We start from the raw sequence: 22560 nt of genomic DNA, 5'->3' as shown, positions 1-22560 counted from the left end.
AAAATGTCAAACATCTGAAAAACACATTTATGGCTTATTTGCATCATTTCTTTCATAGCATTTGCTCATTATGTAGTTATTTTGTTGTTATGGGTTTTATCTTTTTTTTTTCTCTTCTTTTAACAAGATTCCACTATATAGGTCAAGCTGGGGTCAAACTTGGGATCCTCATGCTTTTACCTCCTGGTATTGGGATTACAGGCATGTGTCGTCGTGGTTGGCTGGGGTTTTACATTCTTTTCATATTCTGGGTGTTCATCCTGGGTCAGATGAACAGCTGGCAGAGATTTCTTCCCATCTGCAAGTCTCTCCTCCCTCTACAGAGAGTTTTTTTAGCTGTGGAGCAACTTACTTTTTGATGCGATCTGACTTGCCAATTCTTGCATTTATTTTTCAGAGCTATTGAACTCTTACATTAAGGCTTTAGGTTCATTTGGAATTTATTTTTGTACAGGATAAAAGACAGGAATCTCATTCCTATCTTTTGCATGTGACTCTCCAGTTTCCCTAGGACTCTTGATTGGAGAATTTTTTTTTTCTGTTTTTTATGGTTAAAGAGTATTCCATAATACATATGTATTACATTTTCTTTATCTATTTTTCAGTTGATGGCTGTTAGACGGTGTTCATTTCTTGACTATGGTAAAGTGCATACGCCTATCACACTAATTGTATTTTCTGTGGCTATAATGCCCGGTATTGGCATTGCTGGATCACATGGTAATGAAGGGAGTGGGCAAAAGCATCTTAATACATCTAATCTTAATACCTAAATACAGCCATTTTGTTTGTTTGTTTTTTAGTTTTTCTCTGTTTAACAGCCCTGGCTGTCCTGGAACTCACTTTGTAGACCAGCTGGCCTCAAACTCACAAAGATCCACCTGCTTCTGCCTCCTGAGTGCTGGTATTAAAGGCGTGCGCCACTACCGACTGCTGGGCTAATGGATGACTACTTAGATGATATCCATTTCTTGGCTATTGCAAAGTGCATACTCTTTAGCATACCAATATAATTTCCTGTGGATATAGACCCAGTATTGGCATTACCAGATCACATGCTATCTCATGCAGGGGTGGAAGTTGACAATAGAGCCATTTTGACTTCAGACTCCATTTTACCCATAGGATGAAACAAAGTTCAAGTTCCTATGTAAGTCCCATGGGGACCGTCCAGAAGCTAACCAACTTCCTCCCTAAGCAACAGTCCCCTAAACATAACGCTTGTTCCTAACAACAAAACCTAACGACAAAAAGGACAAACGAATCTAATTGGTTGAATGTTGTGGGAAGATGTGTCACTGCGATTGGTTTAATAAAGAGCTGAATGGCCAATAGCTAGGCAGGAAGAGGTTGGGTGGGACTTCCAGGGGCAGAGAAGACTCTGGAAAAAAGGAAGATGGAGTCGCCAGCTAAATGGAGAGGAAACAGGAGGTGCAAGATGAAAGAGAGGTAACACCATGTGGCATAGCATAGATTAATATAAGTGGGTTAATTTAAGTTATAAGAGCTAGTGGGACAGGCCTAAGCTGAGGCAGAGCTTTCATAACTAACAAGAAGTCTCTGCGCCATTATTTGGGGGCTGGCGGTAGAAAAGAAAGTCTGACTGCAATGGAACATTCTGTGTCAGTTGATAATGATGGGACACAGGGAAAGCCCCTAATCCCTGAATCCTGACTCGTGAGAAATGTAACTGTAACTTGGCACAGGTGTGTTTATGGCTTTGTGCTTATAAACCCCGCTTCTGCCCGTTTGGGGCTTCCAGGAACGGCAGGGATCCCGAGTCTTGGTCCTGTCCTGCATCCCTGATCGATCAGCGACTCCGCTTATGTGGTGATTTTTTAAAGTCGTTGGAAGCCGTAAGTGTCTCTCTCCTTCCTCGTGGCCCACAGTGGACTGAGTGTAACAGTAGCTCTATTTCTGATTTTTAGAGAAACACCAGATTGTGATAACGTACACACTCTTATCATTAGTGTCTTAAGAGTTCTCTTCTGTCCAAGTTCTCACCTGCCCCTGATACCTTTGTTCTGTTTGATTATAGCAGTTCTTACTGGAGAAGGTGTGTCTCGTGGTTTTACATCTTCCCAGTGATCCTGAATATTTTTCAAGCTTCTACTGGTCGTGTGTGTATGTGGCTTGGAGCTGCCCAGCTTAGCAGAGTTCTGAATGCCATCTGGGATTTATGAATGGCTATAGATGACAGGGGGCACTAATCTCTCTGCTTGAGCAACCTGTTTCTGCCATCCGGAGCCACCCAGAGCCAAGGCAGGGAGTTAATGGTGAAATATGAGCAATGCCAGGAAGATAATGACCGGCGTTGCACTTTGGCTATCAAGAGTGTCTGCAACTGTACTGCCTTCTCCCTATGGACACAGCTGACTAGGGAGGGCAGTGTGGGCAGCTGGCCAGTCCAGCCCTGCCTTTTGAGTGCCTTCATTTGTTCTAGGACAATCCACAATGAGGCTGGATTGAATTTTACTTCTCCCTGCTAGCGGGTCCCTGGATCTTGCTCCTGTATTTCCTTCCTGGAATGTTTGCAGTTGCGGAAGGGTAGGGCAGTGGCCCAACTGGAGACTGCAGCCAGGTCCTGCGTCCTGTCTGCCCAGGCCTCGGTCGGAGGCCTGGGACAAGCAAAGGCCCCCATCCACCTGCTGGAGACTCACATCCAGCCCCTGGCCCTGGGTTACTGGTGTTGGTTTTATGTGGCGCTCTTACCCTGCGAGGGAAAGTCACGAAACACAACAAATCCCACTATCAGAGTTTCTTAAGAGGAGCAAGGGGACAGGACAGAATGTGCGGTCAGGTCTGCTGAAAAGACATGTGCTGAGGAGGGGGAGGGTACATGAGACCTGCCCTTTAAGGACGACTCTGTGCATGTGCACATGAGCCCACATGGCTACTCCACACATGTGCATAGATTACATGATTACACTGCATGAAAATTACATGACCACACAGTTCATGGATTATGTAGGATGAATGACTCAGAAATCTCTAGGCAGAAATGACTAAGTGTCTTGCCAGGGCATATGCGATCATGGGGGCGTGGCTAGAATTCCTATCAACTAGGACTTATGGGGACGAGTGAGGGGGCTACAGGGATGTGGGGAATACATAGGAATAAATTCTAAAGTATAGACTTAGTTCAGAAGTTGCTGGAAAGCTTTGCCTGCCAGGAGTTCAAACACAAGAGCTAGTGCTGGTGTAATGTGATGTGTGGGGAGGTGGTTGTTAGGAGTAAGGTGGAGGAGACTCATCAGGCAGGGAGGAAGTCATCCTGCCAGGGTTTCACCATCTCTGACTTGACATGGGTCAGCTCTCACAGTTGCCTCACGCCGTCCTCCTGTTTCTGGAACGGACAGACAACAAGCTGTGAGGAGAAGAGATACACCTTGGGGAATGGCGATTGCACCCTGTTTGTCAGACTTTTGCCCAGTTTCTTCCCATCAATGCCCGGCAAACCATGCATGGCCCCTCGTTGTTGGGCTGTGCAGGCCTCCTCCAGCTGGAACTAGAAGATACTCTTCCAGAAAACCGCCTTGAGGTTGGTCTTCCAGTGCAGGGCAATGGAAATCGAGGGCTGGGTTCCCTTGTGTTGTAACTGGGCCGCATTCCACATTAGAGGGTGCATAGGCCTGCACAAGCCTTGGTGAGGTAGGGCCACAATCTGCTGCAGAATATTTGTTTAACTATGCAAAGACGTGTTGCTGTTTTGCCTTGTCTGCCTAAGGCACCTGATTGGTCTAATAAAAAGCTGAATGGCCAATAGCGAGGGAGGAGGAGAGGAGGGACTTCCAGGCAGGGAGAGTTAAGTAGGAGGAGGAATTTAGGCATGAGAGAGAAAAGAGGAAAGAAAAAGCCATGCGAGGGAGATGTCAGGGACCGGCCAGACAGACACACAGGAAGCAGGAAAGTAGGACATACAGAATGAAAGGCAAAAAGCCCGAGGCAAACTGTAGATGAATAGAAACTGGTTAAATTAAGTTAAAAGAGCTAGCGGGACAAGCCTAAGCTAAGGCCAAGCATTCATAATGAATAATAAGTCTCCGGGTCTTTATTTTTGGGAGCTGGTTGGCAGTTCAAAGAAAATTCCAACTACAACAGTCCTTGTAAGCACGAGCTCCTCCTCATACCTGCAGCCTTGGAATGTGAATTAGTGTGAGGCTGCTGGCTTATGCGCAGGGATTCTCGTCCTTGATTTCTTGGGAAGGTCCTGGAAAAGGGAGCGTGGACCCAGGGAATCTTTGATCTTTATTCTACAACTTTTTGTCTACCACAGCTCCTGACTATGAGCAAAGCCAGTTGCTGGGTTGAAAATTCAAGCTGGGCTTGCTTGGATTTTCCTCACATAGGTACAGGGAAGGGGGCGTGGTTAGGGGAAGGGTGGTGTCCTCTTGCCTTCCCATTCGCTGTGGTCCCGTTTGCTACCAGAACCTCTCAGTGCTACTCACCATACAGACAGTGATTAAAAGAGCCGAGAGAGTAACCACAACACTCAGTGTGCCAAATGGAAACTCCCAGTCATCACTCCTAAGTCTTAAGATCCAGTCCAGGCTGTCCACAGTGGAACTCCAGCCCCCGACAGTAGAGACAGAGTTCTGAATGCTCCAGTTCCTACTGCTGGTTCTGTGAGTTCTTTGGGTTCACCCACGGTTTGCAGGGGATGAGGTAAAGGCGAGAGAGGTGAGGCTGAGGAGTAGCCGTTTCCAAGTCTACCAGTTTTCAGTGGCCGCACCCTCAGCTTCTTGCAGCGGACCTATGTGAATTTCCTTTGTAATGTCTTTGGCCAGCACTGTGTATCTGAGTGCCTGGATGCATCCCCAAACCTGAAGGACTTCATCCCATTTTGAAACGATCTCTCCCTGATCCTGCTTCCTTTAGTCTTCCCCTTCTCTGCTTTCCACGATGCCTTCCTTGGAATGGAAATGGAGAATAACTGGCATTTATTGAAGGCTGGGCCTGTGTTCTGTTGTACCCAGCAACCCCAAAGACCACCAAGAAACCGAATCCGGTACAAAAGCAAAGAGTCTTTGTATTATTTCAAGTTAACTCAGGACTCTCTGTCAGTCTGATGCAGCAACAGAGCAGGAGAGATCCTGAGTAGCAATGTGGCAGTGTTTTTTTTTTTTGTTGTTGTTGTTGTTGTTTTGTTTTTTTTGTTTTCCTTCCGAGACAGGGTTTCTCTGTGTAGCTTTGGTACCTGTCCTGGATCTCACTCTGTAGACCAGGCTGGCCTCGAACTCACAGGGATCCACCTGCCTCTGCCTTCCGAGTGCTGGGATTAAAGGCATGCACCACCACTGCCCGGCTATGTTAGTAACTTCTAATTGGCTAGGGTTAGTTGGGGGTTACAGTTATCCATTGCTGGGCAGGCCTGGACAAGTACCAGGCTCTGTCCTTGAGCTGTCATGGAGGCTGGCTGGCCTAGCACGTACTGACTGTGGGGGCTGGCTCAGAGGCCCAGGCTTTCACATTGACCCATACACATAGCTCTAAGTTGGTGAGGGGTCCCAGACAGTCAACAACTGGCTGAACCTTGAACAGTCAGAGTACGTGCAGAAAGGGAGCTACTGCCAGGACTGTCTTTTGTTCATGGCCCTCCCAGAAACTGCTTGCTCAAGTCCCAGGAACCTGAAATTGAGGCCTGATCTCTGAGAGAAGACTGAGTAGCCTGTAATGGCGTCTGCTTGGTCCTTTCAGTTCAAGTCTTACATCTACTGAACGAAGTTTGTCATTACAGTAACCTGTATAGGGGATAGAATCACCAATGGCTCTGGACAGATAAGGAGGGTGCTGGTTCCTGCAGGAAATGACAGTCACTACATTCTCTTTCTTCCTTGTCCCTGACTTATGCTAAAGGGAAAAGCCATGGGTCAGGAGTTTATAAGCAGCAGGCATCCGGAGAGTGAGGTACTTTCTGAGCTAGTTCTCATCACACTGATCCAGGCGGCTAACCCTGGAGATAATGTGAGCATACTGTACCATACTGTACAAACTGACTGTACTGTGCAGATGGAGAGTGTGGGAGGCTGCAGTTCAAGGCCAGCCAGGCCTGCCCTCGTGGGCACAGGCAGCCCAGGAACTATGACTTCTTCACAGCTTATCTGGGCACTCAGCTGGAAAGACGGCACACGGCATGGTGTCTTTATGCAGGGTTGTCACTAATAGGGCTGGGAAAAGAAAGATGGACACACTGAGTGTGCATTCCTCTACCAGGCTTCAGAGTTTAGATTTTCTGCTTCAGGAGAATGACCAAAGCTACTCCACTATCTCCTTGCTGGTTCACCTATCCTTATTCTCATTTAGTTTTTACTAAGGTACTAGGTGAGGTCTTTGCTCTCTTCCAAAGTTTGCTGGCATGTTACTGGTCTCTTTGCTGTGCTTGGCCCCTTTCCATGTGGAAATATAGGCAACCAGGGACCTGCTGGTGAAAAACCAAGAATGACAAGAAATTTCTTGTTCGAAGAGTGAGCTAAGAGAGCCAGAATGGAAGATACAGAGCCGCTGCCTGGAGTGACAGGTATGGCCTGTTGTCTTTCTACCTGTGCGGTAGGAGAGGAGCACTTGGGCTCTGTGTGATGCTCACACAGGAGGAGCAGCTGCTTCCTTCTTCCCTCCCCCCTCTCTCTGCCCCCCCCCCTTCCTTCCTATCTTTTTGATGGATCTGGGTTTATACACAGGGCCTCCTGCAGGCCATACAGTGGCTTCCCTGAAGCTACCTCTAACTCTGTAAACACCCACAGGGTGAGGACACAATGTGAAGATGGTTTGTTTTCCTAGGGTATCAACCACCATTGACTGAGATTGCCTGTTCTCTGATGAAAGCACAACCTGAAGATTCACCTCCTGTCTCTGCTCCGTGGTGACGGCAGCACCAGCTCCTTGTTCTGCTTTTCCTTCCCAGCCCTTTTCCCGTTCTTACCATCACAGGGGTGAGGGCCTTCTTTGTTCACGTCTGGGACATGGTGACATTCTCTTCATCATTTCCTGCAAAATGAGAAAACACTATGTATCTTCTCTATTTCCCGAGTGTTCTGGACAGTCAGCACTGCAGAGACTTTCAGAAAGTCTCCCTGAGGCAGAGAACACTGAGTTATTTGTTGGTCCTCATTTCTCCTGTAGTCTTTCAAAAAATATGAAGCCATTATATGTAGAATTCTGTGAATTTGCATTGACAACATTAAAATGTCACCCATTAGGCTGGAAGGAATTATGGATTCCATTTCAGATGTCACTCTACAGGTTATAGGACAAATTCCCTCCAATATATTTAGATTTTTCATGCACAGTGTCCTTTTAAGCCACCTGGACTGGCTGTGCTGTGAACTTGTGACTGAGCACAGTGACAGCCAGAGATCAGTGATCAACACTGGGGTTCAGTTCTCCAGCACAGTACAGGCTTCAGACATCTTCCCATGTCCCTGGTCCCCACTGCTCCCTGTTGCCTTTAGAGACCTCTCTCATTCAAAGGATGATGCTCTTAGACTCCGGGACCCTGCACTGAGGACTTGCTGTCCCAGCCCCTACCCTCTTCTGCAGAGCTGTTCTCCCTTCCCAGGTCCCCTGAGTTCTTGTTCTGTCCAGCAAGGATTCCTTCTCTATCATCCACTCCCCTTCTCCAGCCAGTGTAGTGTGTGGAAATATACTGATGTGCCTCATACTTGCTAAATACCTCCCTACAATTCCCATTGAACTTGTGGTCTTTAGTAGCCAATTTACAGTTCACATGAAGGACCTTCTTATCTGTGGGGACTCTACGCTAGAGACTCAATTTTAATAATGGAGAAATAATGTTTAATAGAGGAGGAAACAGACTGGATGAGCACAATGGTACCATTTCTGTTCCATGTAAAATTGTTTTAATGTTCTTTTAATGTCTTTTAAAGTTATTATTCTAGTCAATCTTAGCACTTAACACTCATTTTTTTTTCAAATAAGACCAGAAAGTTAAATTTTCTAAGCTCAATGTGTGTAATAACTCTTAGAATAGTAAATGATTAAAGATCTAAGACCCAGGAGCTCATGGAACCAGGTAGTTATGTGTGTATACGAATAGTATTGTCTTTCTGATAAGTTTCTGTAAACAAGGTGATGTCATCCTCTGGTCAATTAAGCACAAGCCTCTTGCTTTTGGAAAAGTCTCTTGTCTTCAAGGAAGAAAGTAGACATGTGGGACCCTGTTGTTGGTAGGACGTTGTCCTTATGAAGGTTCCCCCAGGACCCATACATACCCCAGGGTGACTTGAAAGGCCATTTGACCCACCCTGTCACATCTAGACACAAGTGTGTCAGGAGCCTGGGCCAGGACCAGAAAGAATCCAGGCATCTGGAGAGCTGAGGGTCTAGCTTTGGGCTCCTTGTGTCCTGTGCAGAGTGTTACAGGCTCCTGTGTGGACACATCCTGCTGTCCCTTGAAAGCAGGCCTCTGTGAACACATGCTCTCCCACTCTATTGCACACCCCGTCGGTGAGCTCTTTGCTCCCCTGCTGGTTCCGTCAGCTGACTGCTGTCCACGCCTGTGGCTTCCCTCAGATTCATGCCTCTCTGTGTTTGGGTCTTGAATTTAGATTCATAAACACGGCCAAAACACTGATTTATTTTTTTTATGATTGATAACCTGAAGGACTGGGTTCTCAAATCTAAATAAAATACAGAGAGCATTTACTCTTCTGCTTGTCCCTGCCCTGGCTTGTTTCCATTCACGGACTGTTCCTATAACTGGAGTCTGTGCGCCCAATAGTCTGGTAGCTGTCAGATCAGCAGAGTCCTTTCTTCAAGGATAGGTGCTAGATTAAGGCTTCAGGTTGGGGGCGCGGGGCGCATCTTTTTGTCCTTAAGCTGAGAGTTGAGCCTCCCCAATAACAGATTCCCACAGTCTGAGTTTGAAAACCGAGCTCTGCAAAGAAAAGGAAGAAGGGAGACTGTCTTGGTTCTTTAGCTCTCTGGCCAGTCTCCAGTTTCCAGTGCCAGTTTCCGGAGCATCCAGCAGGTGGCGATGGCGGCAGTGGCTAAGAGGGTTTGGAGCAGGAGAAAAGATTTTGCCTTCAGGGTGAACAGAACAGAGTCTTGGGGCAGAGGCAACCAAGGGTCTAATCCCTCCTCTCTCGGAGAGGGTGTGGCCCTGTGCCTTCTGGGTCAGGATCTGCAGCTCTGGTTACACAAGGGAGGAAGGGGCGTGCCTGACTGGGATTGGCGCGGAGTGGGGAGGGACAGGCCGCTTGGTCCCTCCTAGGCCTCTCTGGGAGTCTGCATAAAGTTGTAACTTGTCCAAAGACCCAGCTCAACCCTGCTGCAGCCAGTCTGAGAAGACCAGCACCAGCCACAGCACCAGCACCATGCCTATGATACTGGGATACTGGAACGTCCGCGGTGTAAGAGAGGGGACCGGGATGTGAACAGAAAGTTCATAACAGCAAGGCCCTTTCTAGCAGAGGGATACTCCTCAGGCCTCCCTAGAATCTTCTGCCTGTAGCTCTCAGAGCTCAGGAGCTTCCACACAGGGGACGCTGTGGGAAGAGGGGGGTAGCGGGAGGGGGGGGCGGGGGGAGGGGAGAGGGAGGTGCAAACTCGTGCCTGGATATGCACACTGCATGGTGGCTGTATTTGCTCAGTGTGGGGGTCTCAAATGGAGAAGATGAAGTCATACAGAACGGTCACCACAGTTTCTCAGCTCTGTCTCTGATCTTCTTTCTCAGCTGACACAACCCATCCGCATGCTCCTGGAGTACACAGACTCAAGCTATGAGGAGAAGAAATACACCATGGGGGACGGTAAGCGCACCTTCCCTGTCAGTCACCTGCTTCCCACCTGCCCAGTGATGCCCATCAACCCGTGTTTAGCCCCTTATTCCTCAGGCCTGCAGCCAGCCTACAGTTGGAGTTAGAGCCTGCTGCTTCCAGGAACCTCATGCGGGTGCAGTTTGGTTTTTCATTCCCCCACACGGAGAATGGAGTTCCTGGTCCATGTGTTGTTAGTAACTAACTAGGCTGGGTGTACTGTTGGGGTCCAGGCTCCTCTTATTGCCAGTCGTTGCTTATATCCCTCTCCCCCATCTTGGAAAGTGACTCTGAGTTACACACACACACACACACACACACACACACACACACACACACACACACACTGCCTCAGGGGTTCTTTCTTGCTCCTGGTCTAATACTAGGAGTAGGGTAGGACACTGAACTGATTTCTTTTCACATCGTCTTGCCTACAGCTCCCGATTATGAACAAAGCCAGTGGCTGAGTGACAAATTCAAGCTGGGCCTGGACTTTCCCAACGTAGGTGCAGGGAAAAGGAGGTTTGGCGAAGGCATGGTGTCCTCACCTCATCTTCTTGTCTGGCTGAGGGGTTGGGATCAGTGCTTCTGCTCACTTGCTCCCATTCCTGGTGGCTGCACAGTGTTTCTGTTTTGGGCTGGGACCCAGCTCTTCCATTCAGTATGAAGTGTGTTCATGGAGGGCTTCTAATGGCAGGCACACTGAGTGCCAAACCACCTTCCTGTTCTCACCCAGAAAAGAGATGCAGGGACCCGATATCTCATCTGACCATTCTTGCTTGTCTTTTCAGCTGCCCTACTTAATTGATGGGCCACACAAGATCACCCAGAGCAACGCCATCATTCGCTACATTGCCCGCAAGCACAACCTGTGTGAGTGGGCTGGCAGCGGGGTGGGACATGGGAGACAACCTCCTTGTCTTGGCTAGGATGGGATGCTGAGGGTGAGTGTGCTGTGTGCGCTGCAGGTGGAGAGACAGAGGAGGAGAGGATTCGTGCCGACATTGTGGAGAACCAGGTTATGGACAACCGCATGCAGCTCATCAGGCTCTGTTACAACCCTGACTTTGTGAGTCGCCAGGGGTGGAGCAGACAGGGTTTGCAGCAGGACTTAAAGTCGTTGTGTTCAGAGCTGCAGCATCCTCCTTCAGTGAATGAAGAGTGTTACTGATACTCTGAGTTCTCCTTCTCTACACTGAAGGTCCCTCATAACCCCAGTGAGACAGCACATGAACACTGTGAATCTAACATTACTAATGTAACCATGGAAGAGATGGTTGAGATTATCTGGTGGACAGCTGATCTAAGTCCTTCAGCATAGTTGTAAATCTTGACCATATCTGTCCTTTGACCTCTTCCATGTGTTGTCTTTCCCAGTGGTCATACCAAAAGCCTCCAGGATGAAATTAGAGGGTGTGGGAATAGCCTAGTGGTTAAAAGCATTTGCTGTGTGACATGAGGGCTTTAGAACAGATCCTGAGCACCACATAACAACCTGAGAGTAGCAGCATGCTCTTATAATCATAGTGCTCTGGGGGAGAATCGGCCAATGAGTCCAGGCAGTCTGTGAGCTCTAGATTCAATGAGAGACCCTGTCTCCAAAAATTAATGTGAACCCTGATTGAGAAAGAGACTTGACATCAACACTGGGCTCCCTTCTACCAACAGGCAACAGTGTACTCCCCAAATGATGAACATAGGTCATATCGCACACTGGTCTCACACATCTGTCCAGTGCGTTCCCATGGTTCTGTCTTAGGTATCAACAGAAATCAGGACATCTTTTTTATAGGCATGCTCTTCACATATGTTCTTGTGCTCTTCCCAACCCAGTATAACTGTCTTCTTCTGGGGTCTTTATGTCCTTTGTACCTGTGGTTCCACTGGGTCTCTGAGGCTAGAACGTGCAAGATACTCAGGAGTTCCTTGGGGGTATCTCCCAGTACTGGTTTGGACTTCAGTCATGGCAGATCCCAGGGACAGTGTGAAATTCCAATCTGAGTCTCCATCACCTCGCACATTAATTCTGCCATCAACAAAATAGTGATGTGTTAAATGGAGGCCTAGACACAGACCTGGCTTATTGTTGGGAAGGTGGCTGTTCCCTTGCATAGCTCTGGGAGGCCAACCTGTCTGCTGGGGAGCCTGAGTCTTAGGGTGGTGACGGCTGTTTTCTGCCTCAGGAGAAGCTAAAGCCAGAGTTCTTGAAGACCATCCCCGAGAAGATAAAGCTCTATTCTGAGTTCCTGGGCAAGCGGCCCTGGTGTGCAGGGAACAAGGTAAAGAGAGGGGGTGAGGAGGAAAATTTGCCATTCTTCCCAGGCCTCAGATTCCAGCACACTCACCCTTGGCTTCCTGCAGATCACCTATGTGGATTTCCTCGTTTATGACATCCTTGACCAGCACCGTATATTTCAGCCCCACTGCCTGGATGCCTTCCCAAACCTGAACGACTTCATGGTTCGCTTTGAGGTGATGCCCTGATTCTCCTTCTCATTCGATGTCCTTTTTCCCTTCTCCCTTTCCAGGATGACTTTTGTCTTATTTAGCATTTCTATTGCTGTGAAGAGACACCATGACCATGGCAAGTCTTATAAGGAAAACATTTAACTGAGGTGGCAGCTTATAGTTTTAGAGGTTTAGTCCAGCATCATCATGGTAGGGACCATGGCAGCTGTAATTATGGGTGCATTCAGGCTGACATAGAACTGGAGAAGCAGTTGAGAATTCTGTGTTGATCTGAAGGCAACAGGAAGTGGTATAAAACACTGGGCAGTAACTTGAGCAAAGGAGACCCCAAAGCCTACCCCCATAGTTACACACAACACCACCACACCTACTCCAACAAGGCCACACCTCCTAATAGTGCCACTCCTGTAGCTGAAGTTTTCCTGGTGTCCCGCCCTGTCAGTAGCCACTCAGACCCAAGTAAACACACAGAGGCTTATATTAATTAAAACTACTCAGCCATTAGCTCAGGCCTACCACTGACTAGCTCTTACACTTAAACTCAGCCCATTTCTGTTAATGTATATGTCGCCACATTTTCTGTGGCTTTACCTGTGTGCCATTACATGCTGCTCCCTGGACGGTGGGCTGGCGTCCCCAGACTCATCCTTCCTCTTCCCAGAATTCTCTTTGTCTGCTTCTTCTGCCTGGCTACTGGCCAATCAATGTTTTATTTATCAACCAATCAGAGCAACACATATCACAGCATACAAAACATCCCACAGCACTTCCCCTTTTCTGTCTAATCAAATAGGAAGGTTTTAACTTTAACCTAGTAAAATTACATATAATAGAACAGGTATCAAGCAAGAATTACAGTTATAATATCTAGTCTATTTGTATTTGGCAAAATCAGAGAAAATATTCTCTGTAGCCTATATTTGTGAGTCTAAACTTCCATATCTAATTTATCTTTTATCATAACCAAGGAAAATTATAATTATAACTATCTAGTCTTCAACTACATCAAAGACCTCAGAAGGATATAATATTACCTAAGAAAAACAGGAAGAGCATTTTAAGCAACCTCCAAAACTCTGGAAATGACAGAGACAGCTGCCTGCCTGGACAGTCATCCAAAGTTCCTCTGCAGCATTGGGGCATCTATCTTTAGCCCACAGACCTAGAGTCTCTCAGTCACTTTTCTCTGGGTCCTGTAGAATATCTGGCAGTCTCTTCTGAGAAGCAGGAACTTGAAGGACCATCCCGCCTTGCAAAGTTCATTGGTCACCTTCCTATGGGTCTTGCATGTCCAGTCAGTACAACATTTTGTCAAGCAGTCCAGGCAAGAGCAGTTTCTTACCCAAATGACTATTTTTGCCAAGAAGAAGATAAATCCCATATGGAGTGTCTTTAATGCCCATCTTTCTTTTTGAACTAAATTGGTGCTGCCAGGATCAGATGTGTCTCACTGTCCAGAAAGTCTACATTTTTAAAACATTTTAAATGCCATATTCTGTAGGTCTTTGAAGTGTTTGAAGATTACCTACCTATTTGAAATATATCTATGTATACCTAGAAAACTTAACTAACATGACTATAAGTTTGATTATCATAGATGACTAATTATTAATCTGTATTTCTCAACTATACACTACAATTTCAAATGAGTTGCACGAACAAAATAAACAAGAGTAGAAAAATATATATATATATATATATTATAACAAAATTAACTTTAAATTTGTCTTAATAAACTAAAATCCATAGCATTGTAAAACATTTTTAAACAAGTTGTTGCTGTTTAAAAGTAGGTTCAATAATCTACCCTTTCATCCTATCATATCTGTATCCTACATTTCTATATCATATCTTCCTTTCTTGTTATAGAAAGAGATTGACTATGACCAATAACAATTTGCAACTAACAATCTAAACAAAGACAAACATCCATAATCCATTTTTGGGGAATGTGGATGTAGTTTTCTAGTCTACTTCCTGCTGATAGAGGGGGCTGTATTCTTATGGGGACATAAAGAAAATTTTAGGATTATGGTCAAGTCTTGACTGGAGTAGTCTGCAAGGCTGTATTCTCTGAGTCAGTTGCCTTGAAGTTGATTTTGGATGTTGGATGATCTGGGCCATGGTATCATTGGAGACCTTTCAGGGTGTCTTGGCTGGTCAAATCATATTTGCCTGAAAGCAATCCACAGGTTCTCATCTTCTGTAAAAACAAAAGCAGAACCTCTTTTCCAAAGCAGTGTATCCTTAGACATAATTTTTTTTAAATCAAGATACCTTTAAAATATACATATTGATTTAACTCTGCAGCTTTTATAATTAAATGTCTTTCTGCAGTAAAAAAAATTCCAAAGACAATATAATCCAGACTCTCTGTGTGATTTTCATCTTTTCATGGCTTATTTTATTTATTTATTTGGAGCTGAGGACCGAACCCAGGGCCTTGTGCTTGCTAGACAAGCGCTTTACCACTGAGCTAAACCCCCAACCCCTCATGGCTTATTTTTTAATTACTTTTACTGTCTCTTTAAAGGCTTTATTTTTTTGAAACTTTCTATTTCTTTATATAACTGTCTATGTTCTTTTCTCTCTCTCTTATTTCAAGTCTACATACATTTTTACACATACTGTAAACCATTTAGAGGTTTACTTAATCTGAATCTGACTTATTGTGAATCTATTGCTTTAAACTGCAGAGTGGTTAGGACTGAAATGGCAGCTTTAGCTGCTGGCTCTGCCCACCTCTGAGAGACTCTAGACCTGTAGGCTGTGCTGTGGCTGGCCTGAGAGACAGCTAGGAAGCTGGTTTTAGTTCCATTTTAGAATCTTTTTTTTTTTTTTCAAAATTTTTTTAAGCTTTCTTGGGTTTTAGGTGGAAAGTTTTGCCCCACACATGGGCATCATTTGTAGTTGAAGTTTTCCTGGTGTCCCGCCCTGTCAGCAGCCGCTCAGACCCAAGTAAACACACAGAGGCTTATATTCATTAAACTGCTCGGCCATTAGCTCAGGCCTACCACTGACTAGTTCTTGCACTTAAACTCAGCCCATTTCTGTTAATCTATATGTCACCACGTTTTCCGTGGCTTTACATGTGTGCCGTTACATGCTGCTCATGGACAGTGGGCTGGCATCTCCTGACTCATCCTTCCTCTTCCCAGAATTCTCTTTGTCTGCTTGTCCCACCTATACTTCCTGCCTGGCTACTGGCCAATCATTGTTTTATTTATCAACCAATCAGAGCAACACATATTCACAGCATACAAAACATCCTACAACACACTCCCTTTTGGGCCATTTTCTCTTAAACCACCACATTCTACTCCCTGGCTCCAAAGGCTAGTCACTATATCACAATGCAAAAATGCATTCAGTCCAACTTCAAAAGTCTCCATAGTCTATCACAATCTCAAACTTATTTAAAAGGCTGAAGTTCAAAGTCTCTTCTGAGATTCATATAATCCCTAAATCTACTATAAAATCAAAATCAGAAAGCAAATCATATACTTCCAAAGCACAGGATATACAATATCATTCCAAAACACAGTGGGAAAATACCGGACCAAAGCAAGACTAAAAACCAGCTGGGCAAATACAAACTCTGCATCTCCATGTCTGATGTCAAAGCACTCTTCAGATCTCCAACAAGGCCACACCTCCTAATAGTGCCACTCACTCCCTTTGAGGGACACTTTCTTTCAAACCACCATAACTTTCTACTCTTTGGAATGGAAATGGAAAATAATTAACATTTGTTGGGCAGTGACCTGTGTTCAATCCTTAGATCTTCTGCATGAAATTTCTCATCACAACCTACATGCTCTGTAGCAATGTCTGTTCCATTGGACTGTTAAGGAGGCTGACTATAGAGATTGTCAGTTTCTCAGGGAACCAGTACCATTGGAGGAGGTTGTGTTTGTTTCCCTGTGTGCGTGTAGCTTCAAGAACAGAGGACAGTAGAGCTCCCTGATGCCAAAGGAAAAAAGCCATAGGTTGCCAGGGAGCCTGGATTTTCCAGCCCTGAGGCCTATGGAAATTCAGGACATGTCGGGAGTGTACAGCAAGTGCTGTTGAGAGGGGGAAATATGGCAGGACTGATGTGCAGTGCCAAGGTGCAGTGTGCATATCCGGCCTGTCCAATTCTCTGCGCAGTCAGATTCCTGACTGGGGAAGCACTGGGACCCAGGGCTACAGCCGGTGCCAGGCTGAGTGGACAGGTCGCTGCTGTTGGAGGATGTTCTCCTGAGTTGTTCAGTGTTTAGGTATCCCATTTCTTCCCTTTCATCTTCCTTCTCAGCAACAGCTTGGTGTTTGACTGTGAAGTCGTTGAAATGGGATTTTTCGGTCATTTTCATTCACCTTCTCTGGTGTCTCTATATGTGGCACAGTTTCAGCTCAGTAGGACTTGGAAAGGTGCATCTCCATCCAGGGATGCAGCGTGGCAGGCATGCCTGACTATGAGGTCCATGTGACAGCCACAAAACCTACTTCACTAGAGAACTGGGGGTCAAGGCTGTAGTCCAATGGGAGTCTTAGCACGGAATCTTCTTTTCTGTCCTTGAAACTGCCCAACCAGCGATGTGTTTTGTTAGTTTCCATCAGCTTGGGTTCTGGTCCAGGCTGCTCAGCTCTGGAGATTGTGTAAGAAGTGGCTGTCAGCACAGTGGGAGTGTGGGAGGCTGCAGTTCAAGGCCAGCTAAGCCTGCCCACTTGGGTCCAGGCAGCCCTGGAACTCTGCATTCTTCACAGCTTATCTAGGCATTCTACTGGAAAGACGGAACACGGCACAGAGTCTTTCGGTAGGGTCTTCACTAGTAGGGCTGGGAAAAACAGGATGGGCGCACTGAGTATGAATTCATCTACCAGGTTTCAAAGTTTAGGTTTTTCTGCTTCAAGAGAATGGCAAAGGCCACTCCATTATCTCCTTGCTGGTTCACTCATCCCCATCCTCATTAAGTCAGGATTTGCTGAGGTACTGGGTGAGGTCTTTGCTCTCTTCCAAAGTACACTGGCATGGTGCTCATGCCTTTGTCCTTCTTGGTCCCTCCTCCATGTGGCATAACAGGCAAGAAGGAGCCTGCAAGTGGCAAAGCAAGAGTGTTTATGTAAACAGAGAGCGACAAGGGGTTTCTTGCTTGGGGAGTGAGGCAAGAGAGCCAGAGTGGGAGATGCAGAGATCTTCCTTACAGACAGGGGTATAGACTGTTGTCTTTCTAGCCACGGGAGCAGGAGAGAAGCTCCTGGCCTCTGGGTGGACTCCCTCCTGTCTAATGCCGAGCAGATCACTGTTCTGCAGGATCTTGTGGTGTGCTCTCCCTGTACCTGTACAGCGACTGCATATGGACACACCGTTGAGAGAGCAGTGTTCAGTTTCTCCTTCCTTACTGGGAATCGAAGCCTTCCCTTACCAGTGCTGGGCACCTGAGCAGCGCATGCTGTGTTGGGGTTCTTAGAGTGAAATGTGTGTCCGCAGTGGTGCCACAGATCCTGAATTTCTGCCTTCTCCTCCCCCTGCAGGGCCTGAAGAAGATATCTGACTACATGAAAAGCAGCCGCTTTATATACAAACCATTTTATGTAAAGCTGGCCTTTTGGAACCCAAAATAGGACTACAAAGCTCAGACCCACAAGAATGTTCATGACCACCCTGCTGGCTCAGGCCCTTGGGCATGGCTCTGTGTCCCCACCAAATGTTTTCTCCTTCTTTCTATTCCCTGTTGCTCCACTTCTTCTCACAAGCCCTTCCTTCAGTCAAACCTCTGGATCCTTGGGCTCCCCATTTCTTCCTCATCTCCTGCTCCTATTCCTTTTTCCTGCCCTGCATCCAGTCATCCCTCACTGCTGACTGGAGGAATGGACCTGCCATGGTCCATGGCATATGACAGCAGATGATAACTGATATTCATGAGGTCAATGAGATGAAGAACTCTCTGATGGAGGAAACTCTTCAATCAAGGCTTCCAGGGCCACTGCCTATGATGACTCTTTTGCTTCTGTCTGTACTCTTTCTCATGTGCCACTACATTTCTCCCCTAAAACAGCTATTAGTATTTCCCCCACTGCCTGTGTGTTTATCTTGTGAATATATTCCATCTACTGGATATATATATATATATATATATATATATATATATATAATCTGTGGATGGTCAAGAAGATGATTTCTTCTTATGCTGTATAATTTTGGTGAATAGAAATAATGCTAGGATACTTTTCATAGCTCAGGCTGACATAGGAAAGTAACAGTATTCTCGGGTACAAAGATACCTTTTTACACAATTAGCTGATTTAAGACCTCAAAGCAAATTCAAAGTAAACGAGTTGCCCCTGGAAATGAATGCACAAGGACAAATTCCCAAGTGTCTGTTTGTTGAACCAAGGTCAGGCACAAAGCCTTTAGTAGACGTAACACTCTGCATAAATTCTTTTTAGCCTTTGATTATTTTGTACAAACTCCAAATCTAATTTTTATGATACAAGACTCAAGGTTCAGCCAACTGTTTATGTTTAGATCCTGGGATGCTTTTAAGGTTATTGTCTCTCCAGGAGGTGCTGAAGCATTCAGTGTTAGGTGGCTCCCACCTGGTCACCAAGGAGCTGGCTGACAGTTAAGCATTGCCATGGTAACTCACTTCCAGCTGGTCAGTGTGATGTCCCAAGTCTGAGAGAAACTGTGTGATTTCTCATGTGTTATCAGAATGGCTTTGCCTCTTATTGTTTACTCAAGAAATGTGCTGTGACCCTCAAAATGCAACTCATATTTTGTCTAGAGTTTTTTGTTGGAGAGAGATGTAGCTATGTAGAGACAAAGAGATTGTCAGAAGAAAAAGATTTTTCAAGATGAAATAAAAGAGAAAGTTACCATCAGAATGCATGTGTTTCTTTCCTAATATACCTCAGATAGAAAAGTTTAGTTCTCGCTGACATCCTGGAATTTTTTTTGTTTGTTTTGTTTTTTTTTGCATACCCTGGGTGCAGTCTTGGAGCTGGATCTTTAAAGACCACACTTGTACCAGACCCCAGAATCCCCAGTAAGCTCTGAGAGGTCAGATCTGCCTCTGTGCTCGCCCTGGTCCTCAGAGTGAGCAGCCCTGTCTGATCCCCAGTAAAGTCTGAATGACATTTGTCCTGTGTCTTGTTTGGTTTCTGTGAATCTCAGGACCAACTGCGTTAGCTTTTTTTGGGGGGGGTGTCTCTGTTTTGCTTCCTGCAGGAGGGGCTGGAGAAGGAAATGTAGGGACTCTGGGTTGTTTAAAGTCCTTGATGTCCCTGTGTTAGGATTCTGTACATGCGCAGCTTGGGGTCTTGTTTGTCACCTTATGTCATCAGTGGGCAACTGTGTCTCCGCCCTAAAAAGTCAGACGCGGACCCACACGGTCTCTCTCTCTGAGCCTCTCTTTCTGTTTCCTCTCTGCCAGGCTTGGCTCCTCCGTCCTATCCCCTGTTCTTTCTAATAACGCCCATTCTAACTCTGGTAGCCATGGCTCGTGACTCTTCCGCCGACCAACCAGTGCCGTTCATCCTTTCACCCTGTCCATGTCCCCGTGCTCCTCAAGCTGGTATTCCCATGGGAGAGCTCTCCTTCCTCTCTCACTTACTCTTCAGAGTGCAGTGCCTCAGTTGTCCATGGGAAGCTCGTGTCATGCTTCAGAGAGATTCTGGGCTGAAGGGAAGGCTGAGCAGGCAGGCCCTAGATGACCATCTTCTGTCGTCCTCCTCAGCTGTCCTCAGTTTCCCTCGTTTGCGTTCTCAACATTTCTCTCCAGCAACATTCTCCACTGTCCGCAGTTGATGTAGCCAAAGTGAGTCAGAGGATGGCTCCTTTTCTCCCTTCCCTCATCCTTTCATTGTTTTATCAAGATGTATCTATTTTTATTTCATGTGCATGCGTGTTTTGCCAGCTTGTGTGTATGAGCACCACATGGGTACCCAGTGCCTGCTGATGCCAGAAGAGGGCATCAGACCCCTGGAGCTGGAATTACAGATGGCATGTGGGTGCTGGGAACAGAACCGCTCTAGAGCAGTGTACTCTTAACCTGTGACCCATGTCTCCAGCCTCTGGTTGTTGGTGGTTTTGATCCAGGATCTCACATCACCCACTTTGGCTGGGTCCTTACTTACTATGTGGCTGAGATACCTCTTGATCTCATTATTCTCCTTTTCTTCCTCCTACATACTGGGATTATAGGTGTATACCACAATGCTATCTTTGGATTGTTCATCTTTGATATGCATGTCCAGGCTTGGCACATGGTTGATGAACGGGAAATTTGGAATCGGAATGAGGTATCTCCAGAGATGTTTGGCCAGTCCATACAAGCAGCGGCAGGGCTTAGAGCTCTGGAAAGAAGCATCTTATCCAGAGTCATTACCGTACCATGTCCCTGCGATGATGCTGGAGTCTGAGCCAGAGACCCTCTCAGCTGAGCAGGCTCCTCAAGAGTCTGCAGCTGCGTAGGGAGAGCATGGCTGGGCATGGGCTGGCCTAGTGTGCTGGGCCCCGGTGACTGGCACAGGCATATGGTCAAAAGCTGTGGGCATTTTGCATCAAGTCACCCATGAAGGACTTGGGCACGTTGCAGAAGCACCTGCTGAGCAGGGTTCCATGCCAGCGGCTGGATCATAGACTCTGGCCTTTGTCAGGCAGTGTCCGTGACCTCCCTGTACCAGGTAGCACCTCTGGATGAGAGCCCCGATGGGGGTTGCCTTCATACCCACAGCCTGTTTGTGAGACTGGTAAGCTCACGTTATTTCAGTCAACATTTGTTAAATTTTAACTAAAAGGCAAAGAAGATAAACTGGAAAGGATGTAATAAGGTCAGGGGTGGCCCTGATAATGTTGAGTAGGGAGGATAAAATGTGGACCAGCACCTAGAACAGAGGTTGGAAACGTCCCCCATGTGGGGCCGGTACTTAGACCTTGCAGGCCATATTCTCCCCAGTGTAGCTCTTAGAACAGAAAAGCAGCAGAGAAGCACTGGCCATGCTGGGGCAGGTCTTTATTTGTGGTGCTCCAGAAGCAGAGACAGGAGGGCCTCGGTGAGGTTGAGGCCAGCCTGGCTGCTTAGTGAGTCCCAGGGCAGCCATTGCTATGTAGAGAGACCCTGTCTGAAACAAAACTCAACAACCAAACAACAAAACCCCAACAACAACAGAAACAATACAGCAAATCTTAGGAAGGCTTTTTCTGAATTCAGAGTCCCTTTCTCCAATGACTCTAGCTTGTATCAAATTGAGAAAATACTAGTCAAAACACTCACTTCACTCTCTGTGTGTGTGTGTGTGTGTGTGTGTGTGTGTGTGTGTGTGTGTAAGGGCTGTGGTGGTCAATGTTGGGGGTCTTCCTCAATGTCTGTTCATCTTCTTTTGAGACATTTCTGAGTCATCCAGTGCTCTGAACTGGGGTTAACAAGGTTGGATCAGGGCCAGGACTCTTCTTGGGTTCTTACGAACCCAGACTTGTTTTTTCTTTGAACTCATATAGGTACAATCCAGGTCATTCCCCATGTTGGTGCCACTGTCCTTCCAAACCCCAACTGTATCAAGTGAATGCTTGTGGCTAGCCACACAGAAATGATAGAGGAGTCCAGCTGTATATAATAAGTTATACTTCGACCAATCAAGGGTCTTTCAAACGGGAAGCCATTTATCACGAAATATTTGGTGTTATACAGTTTTAATATTCAGCTGCACCTTGCTATAAATTTCTTGTGGTCATAATTCCCATAAAATGAGCATGTGTTAGGCATCTGCCCTTTGCAAATACCCCCTTTTAGCCACATCCAAAGATTGGGCCAGCTCCAAAACAAAGCATTGAAAAAGGAGCAGGAACACAACAGCTATCAAATCACCTGCTAGGTGCCTGAAGCCCCTGAACTAGGTTAAGTGTCTTTTTACAGACCACCAGGCTCCCAGGCCAAGTGCCTGGCCCTCTAGGTGCTTAGCTTTGCTTCTTTTGCAAATCAAGTTCAAATCTTCCCCCTTTTCCCACTGCTCCAGAGCAACTTCTTAGGTCAAAGGGGTTTTCTCTCACCAGGTCCTTTAAGCTATGATGCAGATTGACTAGTTGCCAGTGTTCTTCCCCCACCCTGTCAGAAAACTGGTAGCAGAGAAAAATAGTGGCAGTTTTATTTTTAGTGACTTATAGATTTCTTTACCCTATCACCTGTAAGTTTATAGTTTGAGCACATTTATGATAGACTCATAATGTTTTCACCTCATCACACTAAGGATATATTCCTAGCACATAAATTCCCTCTCTGATTTATTCCAGTTCCTATGTAGCTCCACCCTTATTCTCTCCCCCTTTTTGGGTTGCAA

At 46.2% G+C, this 22560-nt stretch overlaps 1 protein-coding gene across 2 annotated transcripts; it reads left to right on the top strand.

The window, feature by feature from the left end:
* Nucleotides 1–9065: 9065 nt before the first annotated feature.
* On the top strand, nt 9066–19110 carry LOC102903913 (glutathione S-transferase Mu 1). Of its 2 annotated transcripts, XM_006979487.4 has the most exons (8): nt 9085–9368; nt 9693–9768; nt 10212–10276; nt 10566–10647; nt 10743–10843; nt 11958–12053; nt 12136–12246; nt 17758–19110. In XM_006979487.4, exons 1-8 carry the CDS (start codon nt 9333–9335, stop codon nt 17845–17847), a joined length of 657 nt encoding a protein of 218 aa, XP_006979549.2. In that variant the 5' UTR covers nt 9085–9332; the 3' UTR covers nt 17848–19110. The 2 variants fall into 2 exon arrangements, with proteins under 2 accessions (XP_006979550.2, XP_006979549.2); XM_006979488.4 differs by lacking the exon at nt 12136–12246 and having other exon boundaries at nt 9066–9368.
* Nucleotides 19111–22560: the final 3450 nt, after the last annotated feature.

The sequence above is a fragment of the Peromyscus maniculatus genome, chromosome 6 (genome assembly GCF_049852395.1).
Source record: "Peromyscus maniculatus bairdii isolate BWxNUB_F1_BW_parent chromosome 6, HU_Pman_BW_mat_3.1, whole genome shotgun sequence".
NCBI classification, from domain to species: Eukaryota; Metazoa; Chordata; class Mammalia; order Rodentia; family Cricetidae; genus Peromyscus; species Peromyscus maniculatus.
The sequence above is the reverse complement of the archived record's forward strand: the minus strand, read 5'-3'. Positions and strand labels throughout refer to the sequence as shown.

Coding starts and splice junctions, on each gene's coding strand:
- LOC102903913 (XM_006979487.4), top strand. CDS start 9,333: ATGCCTATGATACTGGGATACTGGAACGTCCGCGGT. Junction 10,844..11,957: donor TCTGTTACAACCCTGACTTT/GTGAGTCGCCAG, acceptor TTTCTGCCTCAG/GAGAAGCTAAAGCCAGAGTT. Junction 12,247..17,757: donor ACTTCATGGTTCGCTTTGAG/GTGATGCCCTGA, acceptor CTCCCCCTGCAG/GGCCTGAAGAAGATATCTGA.